The sequence below is a fragment of the Topomyia yanbarensis genome, chromosome 2 (genome assembly GCF_030247195.1).
Source record: "Topomyia yanbarensis strain Yona2022 chromosome 2, ASM3024719v1, whole genome shotgun sequence".
NCBI lineage: Eukaryota > Metazoa > Arthropoda > Insecta > Diptera > Culicidae > Topomyia > Topomyia yanbarensis.
Genome location: NC_080671.1, coordinates 338,379,005 through 338,388,653, shown reverse-complemented (window position 1 = coordinate 338,388,653; position 9,649 = coordinate 338,379,005). Strand labels below are relative to the sequence as shown.

Here is a 9,649-nt window from a genome sequence, read left to right as displayed (position 1 = left end):
GCGCAGAAAAAAATAGTTTTCACCTAAATTTTTCTTCACTAAGGAGAAATATAGCAGGCCCAGTCCATTTAAATCCCTATATGTTGTAGCCTTCATATTATCATGTAGCCTTCATATTTTCAACAAAATTGTTTGAAATGACATTATCAAAAACTTTGCTGAAGGCACCATGTTTCTTAATATGTTTGAAAAATTAATTTACCATAATTACCTCTATGAGAATTAATCACTAAAATTTCTATATCAAAGCAGGCGCTGTTTTATGTTGATAACTTCCCGAAGTTGTTAAACCTTCAAAGTCAAGGATTATTATATTATGTGATCTTGAACGTTGAAAATTTTTTAGATCATTTATCCCACTTTAAAAGATCGAAATTTTTGACTTCATTGACATATTATACAAGAAAATAATCTATAGAGGTTTGAAAACTGTTCCATGTTGATCCATCTTGTTTGTAGACTAGAATGACATCTGTTAGACTACTTATGTTTTTGAGTTTTCAATAATTTATCAAACTCATATTAAATTTTAGCATTTTTTCAAAAAATTTGCGATTTTCATCAAAACCCCCTCCAAACCAAATTTCTGGCTACGCCACTGCTGATAACTGATTTTCAATTAAATTTTTGAATAATAACACAGGTTTTTCTAAATGAGCTATTCGCTGTGGTATAAGTGTATCGTTCTTTACGAATTTCCCATTTGAACAGCAATCAAATTCAGTAGCGGATCTTGAGGCAAGCAAAAAAATGGCATTTGAATAGACTGTTAATTTTTACTTTACGGGAACGCTTCCGATGGATCTCCAATTATTCGAAATTATTCGAGATGTTCGAAACCACTACCAAACCACAGATCGGGGTTGAGAACAATCGACGCATCAGTAGATTTCATTCCGTGTGACATTTCAGCGAAAGCTTTCGTTCTGCTTCGGTGACGGTGACGGTAGCCAGCACCAAATGTCAATGGAGACGCCTGCGCTCTCAGCCGTTCCATTATTATCGATCGTACTTCTCCCCCGCTTGCTCATCAGGACGAGCTTTCCAACGGTGCGTGGTGAAAGCACTGAATAGTACGAACAGAACCAACCACTCACTCTGTGTCGAACGGTATCAATGACCAGTTTGCTGTAACGGGACGGAGCTGTTTTTCTTGTTTTTGTGCAAGAAAAATTCTACACCCCCGTAAAGACGGGTGTTGGGATGAAAAATTGATTCATTCGATTCAAACTGTGCCAGTCAGTGACATTAGGATAAAATGCAGTGATAAAGGATTCAACCGGGATGAAAATCAGTGGAAAATCCCATCAGTGAGAGAAGAAAAGTAGTTTTCTTCATTACAGCTTTACCACACAGCAGGAAGAAAGTTATCGATCGATTTGTTGAATCAGTGTACTGTTGTAGAAGGGAAGAAAACTCCGAGTGTTCAATTTGTGATTTGGACCGTTTCAAACCAGCTGGAATATCCTATCGTGGTCGAGTGAAGAAATAAGTGTGTCGCTTGAAGAAGAGTTTGCGGGGCAAAGGTTTGCAAGATGGGCGACCACGGCCCGGATATGAACATACTGGAAACTGGTAAAATAAGGCTAATTTATGCTGAACTTGTGTACCATCTTATCTTTGCATGCATTAAGGCGTTACAAAATATGGAACATCCAGCGAGAGAAAAAATCTGGCGACGAGATAAGCGCTGTCGGTTCGGTTCCGGATGACAACAGGGAATAACCAATCGAGTATAGGCGGCTAGATTGTTTGGTTGGTTACATAAAATTGGGTACGCGTGTAAGAGCCTTCCACACTGGGGGAAGACCGCGGTTTTGTTATGCGCATATTTTGATTTCTCGTGTTAGGATGTTTTTGCGTAACAAATTGGACATTTCCGATACCCTATGCATGGTTTGCTGAAAATTGTTTGGTTTTGGTTGGACATTTTTATATTTGAAGATAGGGCTGTGCACTGCTCTTATCTTTTGTACAATGTGCAGTTAATTTTCATACGACTCTACAGCGCAAAATGGGCCAAAAATAGCAGCGCTCGGTTACTTCATACCTAACTTTTATCAACTGAAAGTTCGATAATAGAACTTTTCAATGATTTGTCAAAATTTATCGTTAAGTTCATTATTTTCTACTTTATGGAATGCGTTGGTTATTTTCGGAAAATTTATGACTAAGAAGAACAAAAGATATGAAAAGTGAAATACGATTAGATATTCTAGAGCGAATAAGTAATAAATTTTAAATGGAAAACTAGACTAAGCAGGTTAATATGAGCATGATCCAAATGAAATAAAAATAATTCTTTGCCATAGGCTTGCTTGAAGTCAGACATTGCACTCGAGTCTAACAGCATGGTCGGTAGGCTGCCATAATTCATAATTACTCTTTGCCACCAGCGCCGGTAACCTTCACATGAGCCTGCCTAGGTTGGTACCAAATTTATAACCGTTTCGCTCTAGAATATCTATTCCTCATTCAGTTGTTATACCTTTAGTTTCTCATAGCCATCAATTTTCCGAAAATGGCCAACAGATTTGATATGGTGGAAATTAAAAATAAATCACGTTTCTCTTAGCGATCAAAAAGAATGCCGTCACTGACGGAACGTCAAAGCTCGATTTGAAAAATCTACCAACGCGTAGATTTCTATCTGCGAGGATATATAGTCACAACAACTTTCAAACTTTTCAAATATGACCTAAGGCTTCATCAGTAACCGTTTGACGCTTTAGTAATCAATTTGCCGACGATGACTAACAAAATCGATAATGTAGCACTTTGCGGTAATTAGAAAGTAATAAAAAAGTTCGGTGATTTAGTAAGAAACTACCTAGTGTATTCGATATAAATCCATCTATCCGATCCCAGGAGCTTAGGACCAAAGCAGTAACATTAACCCTCTTAGCCAAGTCTCTCCCAACGATTTATCGTATCCCCATCAAATCGAAACGTTCGGTACGGTTGTCCACGTTTCTTCCTTAGTCAAGATTCAAAATGATTCGTTGATTAAATTCTTCAATAAATGAATAATTTTATTACCGTATAATTGTGCATCATTTTAATTTGTGCGCTGCAGAGTTGGCCTGGCCGCTTTAATGATTGCATCGCATACCATATGTGCAACAAACATTAATATTGACAAGTATAGTTGTAAGCGAACGTCTGCCATTTTCCAGGATCCCTACATGTAATGGCTGTGCATGTGTAGACTAGACTAGACTAGACTAGAAAGCTACCTGGTGTTTTCGGTATGTTTCTTTCATTTGGAAAAATTGGGAGATTCAAAGGTGGTTTTGTTCTTTTTAAAGCAGGAGTTGGGTTATATAATTTTTGATTGAATCAATTCACATTTACATTTTTAATTTTACAAATAGCGCACTGTCGAAGATTTGGTTGCTGTGTAATATAAATCATATTCTCGTTTTGGTTTTAGCATCAATCTGATGTTTGTGTCCCAGTTTTCTTCTCAAAGAGTCATAGTTTGTTTACCCAATTTTCTCCGTAGGAAGAAATGCACCATAATGCGGAATTCTCTTAATATTGTAAGCATGTAAGCAAATTATTTTGATTATCTTCTACCGGAACTACTACTTGAATCTAATAACAAAGTTAGCAATCACTCTTTTTTCTTCTACTTCAGTGCTTCTAGGGATCGTTCATAAATAACGTAACGCAAATATTGCCCAAAATTTACTTCCCTTTGTAACAAATTGCTTCAAATTTGTTTATATTTCCCTCTCTATTACGTAGCCAATTCGTTAAAAAAAAAATTCAGTAAAAACATGTTACGTAACGTTCTAGCTTACTCCCCCTTGCGGCATAAGACACAGCGTATCACATCTTGTCATACCCCCTCCCACTTCAGAAAAAGCGTCACGTAATCTATGAATGGTTCCCTACTTGTAGGGGAAGTGATTCATACCCCTATTTGACAATCCTAAATATGCACCTTTAGTTGGCTCCAGTCGGGTCCCGCTAGTTAGATTGTCGTCTTTTTCCATTCTTTAAAATAGTAGGTAGCTAGATGGTAGGTATATCCGTGATAATTTTTCCCGGAGCACCTCAACTCACGCAACACGTTCGCCCACAGACACACTCTAAAGGTAATGTATGTAGGCGCCCAGCCCGTGGCCAAACACTTTCCCAATATGGCGCCCGAGTCTTTCTACGTACAGTCGGAGCTTAGAGCTACACGGTGGCTGGCGGCATGTTAGTGCATAGTCTATAATGAATGTGATTCCATCCGGGTGCAATTGTTGGTACACGCGATTTGCTTCCGCTTTATGGCGTCAGTCCGCCGTTAATTGGAATTTGTGGTAAACAATTTCCGATGATTCATTGAAACTGGTATATGAATTGAACAGTAAACTATTCCAATAAACTTTAAAATTTCACAATACCTAAAGTGAATATATTTTAATAACATATTCAAAACTTATCTGAGCTATAAAATACACTAATACTCAATATTAGCAAACGTGTTTTGGACACATAATATTCAATAGTGCAGAAAGTCATGTTATTTTCACATCATTGGAAAACTTAGAACAACGTCATTCCAATAAGTTATAGATTGTCGCACATCTGTGCACGACATATTGAACATTATTTTGTTTTTCATTTACCATTTTTTTGGCTAGCACGCGCGTATTTGCTATAACACACGCAGATTTCAATCTGTCGTCAACTATTTTCGAAAAACTGACAGCGATAAAAATACAGTGTAAACAATACACTCTAAACAACTTCCACCCAAATTTTCAAGAGAAAATACCCAATGGGTCATTCTCTACAGCGATTTTTCTGTGATGCAATTTGATGTGTGACACCCTTTGATAGCGTTTTTCTCGAAACCACGTTTTGCCTTTCTCATATAAAGAAAGGCTATGCAATCACTGTAAAAATCGACTTTTTAACGGAGGCCCGGAGGACCGAGTGTCATACACCATTCGATTCAGTGCGTCGAGATCGGCAAATGTCTGTGTGTATGTATGTATGTGTGTGTATGTGTGTGTGTCATTTAAACTCACACAATTTTCTCAGAGATGGCTGAAACGATTTTCGCAAACTTAGTTTCATCTGAAAGGTATAACGCTCCCATAAGCTGCTATTGAATTTTTAGTTGATCCGACTTCCGGTTCCGGAGTTACGGGTTGAAGAGTGCGGTCACACAGCAAATTCCCATATAAACTGGTACCACCATGATGTTCAAATGATGTAAAACATATTAAAATTGATGTAACATTTCTCTAGTTTGCGGGTCTGGATCACTAATGATCAATCAAAGCAGCTTTGACCACATTAGCCATCTATGACAGTTCATGACGCCCCCGGGGAACCCGCCAAGTTCCTAAGCTAATATCACACCCATTCCCCAACGAATTCTCTACCGATTTTTACAAACTTGATTTCAAATGAAAGATACAGTAATACCATTGACTGCTGCTGAATTTCATTCTGTTCTGACTCTTGCTTCCGGAGTTACAGGGTTGTTAGTAAGGATACACTGGAATTTCCCATATAAATCGGTACAATCGTAATACCTCAGAGGCTAAAAACTATTGAAATGGTCACCAAATTACTTCTAATCGCAGATCTAGATCACTGATTGCCAATCAAACATGCTTTGAATATATTGTCCACTATCGACGATTCCGGAAGTCCGGTATTCCGGGCATATTCCACAAATAAAGTCACATCGGTTCTTCGGTGATGACTGAACCGATTTTCTCAAACCAAGTCTCAAATGGAAGGCAAAATATGCAGCTGAGTATTGCATCAGAGCCCCTCCGCTCCCCCCCCCCCCCCCCCGCCTTGCCATTACATCTCCCTCCTTCATCACTACCGTCCCCTTGGACCACCCTCACGCCCGCATTTCCTTCATCCACCCCGTATACCAAAATAAGATGAAAGATTTCTGACGCATCCTCCACTCCCACTCTACTAACCCCCCATTCCCTCCACTTTCAAACCCATTCCACCAACATTTCAAAATATAATCACATGAAGATAACATTGAACTCATGCCGATTAAGCTAATTAAATACTATTCTTTTGCCTTTCTCATATAGAAAGGTTACGCAATTGCCCGGAGGGCCGATTCTCATATAACATTCGACTCAGTTCGCCGAGATCGCAAAATATCTGTGTGTATGTATGTGTGTATGTGTTTTTTTTTTTTTTTTTTTTTTTTTTTTTTTTTGAGAGCAGTAAAAAAATTTTCAGAAAAACCCTGAGTGAGGAAAAATGTACAAAAACCCCATTGTCAGGGAACGGGTTTGGGCTGCCATCACCCGACCCGCTAAAAACCACTGCTCTTGCCCAGAACCTGATTCCTCCCCGGCACTACCTTACGGCATTACTTCGGGGAGGGGTTTTTATGTGCATAGCACGCACTCTAATTCAACTACTTACTAGTTCGTTTCTTCCGTAGGGTGACAGCCCCACTCCTCTACACACCACCAATTCTCTACTATCCACACAGACTGGCAAGCTCTGCATGGCAGTCGGAAAGCTGGCTGTGAGTCGAGGCTTAGTACTCCTCCCCTACGAGTACAGTCTGAGCGGCAAACTTCTGACTGTCTATTTCACCGAGCCCTGCGGCTCGCTTGTGCCGGTTAGCACCGCAACTCCCTTCTCGCACCATTCAACGCCGTTTACTCTTTGAGCACCAGACTTGTTCGCGAACTACTCGGTCTAGTCCCCGACGATGGACCTAGCCTACTCCGACGGAGAATTCCCCGGCGAGAGAAGTTCTCCCGAAACCGAGCCAACCAACCAGATGTCGAGGTCAGTTCGGCGATTCCGGTGGAGCAGAGCGTCCGGTTCGCTGATGCCCCGACGACCTGCGACTGGTGGTATTTCGTCGCGGTCTACTCAGTCTAGTCCCCGGCGGTGGATCTAGCTTACGCCGACGGAGAGTTCCCCGGCGAAGGAGGCTCCGGTACCGATTCTTCTTTTGTTTTAGCACCACAAATTTCATGAGCTCTTTGGCTTCCTCTCGTTCCGTTTCGTCCGATCTACTCGATCTAGTCCCCGGCGGTGGATCTAGCCTACTCAACGGGCCATACAGTAGGTGCTGAGGTCTATCCGGCGATTCCGGTTGGAGCGTAACTTCCGGTTCACCGGCGCCCCAACGACTCACTGCTAGCTCTGCGACGCGGTCTACTCGGTCCAATCCCCGGCGGTGGATATAGCCTACTCACGAGCTACCCGGAAGGATGTCGAGGTCGGTTCAGCGATTCCGGTGAAGCTTGACGTCCGGTTCTCAGGCGCCCCGACGACCCAACTCGGTGCTACATCACGCACTACTCAACTGGTCCCCGGCGGTGGACCTAGTCTACACAGTTGGAGAGTTCCCCGGCGGCGGAATTTCTCTCGAAACCCGATTTGCGGTTTCTTGTTGGTCTCTACGCCACTTCCTCTGCAACTCGGAGAGTATGCTCGAGACCACTCTGTTGACAGCGTCCCAGGTATGTTCGTCACGGCACATCTCTTCGACGATATTGTCCGCTGTCATACCAGGTATACCCCTACGAACTTCTTCGAATCTAGGGCATTCGAAGACCACGTGTTCCGGTGTCTCCTGCACGGTCGCACAACCCGGGCAAAGGGGTGACGAAGCATGTCCAAACCGATGCAAGTACTTCCGGAAGCATCCGTGCCCGGACAAAAACTGCGTCAAATGGAAGTTCACCTCTCCATGCTTCCTATGTACCCAGGCCGATACATTTGGGATGAGTCGGTGGGTCCACCTTCCTTTCTCCGCGTTGTCCCACTCCTGTTGCCATTTAGCCAACGAGTCCGCTCGAACCTGTCTCCTAGCGTTACGTGCATTTCTCCGCTGATAGCATTCCACGTCCTCCGCCAGGGTAATGCAGATGGGGATCATCCCGGCGATAACGCATACTGCCTCCGACGATATTGTTCTGTAGGCACTCGCGACTCGTACGGCCATCAGTCGGAATGTCCTGTTTAGCTTTTCACGGTTCCGCTTGGTTTTCAGCGCAGCACTCCAGGCAGGAACCCCATATCGGAGTATCGATGACGAAACAGTAGATAGCAGACGTCTCGTGCTGCTTCTCGGACCGCCGACGTTTGGCATGATTCTCGCTATTGCGTTCGTTGCCTTCGCCGACTTTTCCCAGGCGTAATCAACGTGGTTGTTGAAGCTCAACCGGTCGTCGATTATAACTCCCAATTGCTTCAATGCACGTTTCGATGCAATCACGTGCCCTCCGACGTCGATCTGCATCCGTTGGACCGATCTGCAGTTACTGACCAACAACACCTCCGTCTTGTGGTGAGCTATTTGCAGCTTAACCCCGTTCATCCAGCTCTCGATCGCGTCTATTGTCTCCGTCACCGACACCTCCACTTCTTCAAGTGTCTCACCCATCACCGTTAGTGACACGTCGTCCGCGAAGCCTACGATTTTCACTTTCCTAGGCAGCTGCAGCGTTAACACCCCATCGTACATCCCGTTCCAAAGGGTTGGACCGAGAATGGATCCCTGAGGAACGCCCGCTGTGACACGCAATGACTTCTGTCCTTCGCTCGTCTCGTACAGTAGCACTCTGCTCTGAAAGTAGCTCTTCAGGATCTGGCACAGATAGTCGGGAACCCTCATTCTATGCAGCGCTGTAGCGATGGCTTCCCAGCTGGCACTGTTGAACGCGTTCTTCACATCTATCGTGACCACAGCGCAGTATCGATCTCCTCTTCGCTTCTGTTTAGATGACTTCTCGGCACTCTCGAGCACTATCCGAATTGCATCCACTGTCGATGCTCCTTTGCGGAAACCAAACTGCATCTTGGACAGTCCGCGCTCACCTTCCGTGAATTTCGTCAACCTGTTAAGAATGATCCTTTCCAGGAGTTTTCCGAGTGTATCCAGCAGGCATATGGGTCTGTACGAGGTCGGGTCGCCAGGTGGCTTCCCTGTGTATGTGTGTATGTATGTATGTATGTATGTATGTATGTATGTATGTATGTATGTATGTATGTATGTATGTATGTATGTATGTATGTATGTATGTATGTATGTATGTATGTATGTATGTATGTTTGTATGTATGTATGTATGTATGTATGTATGTATGTATGTATGTATGTATGTATGTATGTATGTATGTATGTATGTATGTATGTATGTATGTATGTATGTATGTATGTATGTATGTATGTATGTATGTATGTATGTATGTATGTATGTATGTATGTATGTATGTATGTATGTATGTATGTATGTATGTATGTATGTATGTATGTATGTATGTATGTATGTATGTATGTATGTATGTATGTATGTATGTATGTATGTATGTATGTATGTATGTATGTATGTATGTATGTATGTATGTATGTATGTATGTATGTATGTATGTATGTATGTATGTATGTATGTATGTATGTATGTATGTATGTATGTATGTATGTATGTATGTATGTATGTATGTATGTATGTGTGTATGTGCGGAATTGTTAACAAAATGTCCACATCGGTTTTTTGGAGATGGCTGAACCGATTTTTACAAACTAAAATTCAAATGAAAGGTATACTATTCCCATAGGTTGCTATTGAATTTCATTTTCAACCGACATCTTGTCCCGGATTACGAGTTGAAGAGTATGGTTACAAAACAAAATT

General features: G+C 42.1%; 1 protein-coding gene across 2 annotated transcripts in view; it reads left to right on the top strand.

The window, feature by feature from the left end:
• Positions 1-1,088: 1,088 nt before the first annotated feature.
• LOC131684037 (synaptotagmin-4) overlaps positions 1,089-9,649 on the top strand; it is a 76,025-nt gene continuing 67,464 nt past the window's right edge. For both annotated transcript variants that reach the window (XM_058966548.1, XM_058966547.1), the window contains exon 1: positions 1,089-1,575. In XM_058966548.1, the coding sequence (XP_058822531.1) occupies positions 1,536-1,575 (40 nt within the window). In that variant the 5' untranslated portion in view covers positions 1,089-1,535. The remainder of the gene's footprint in view (positions 1,576-9,649) is intronic.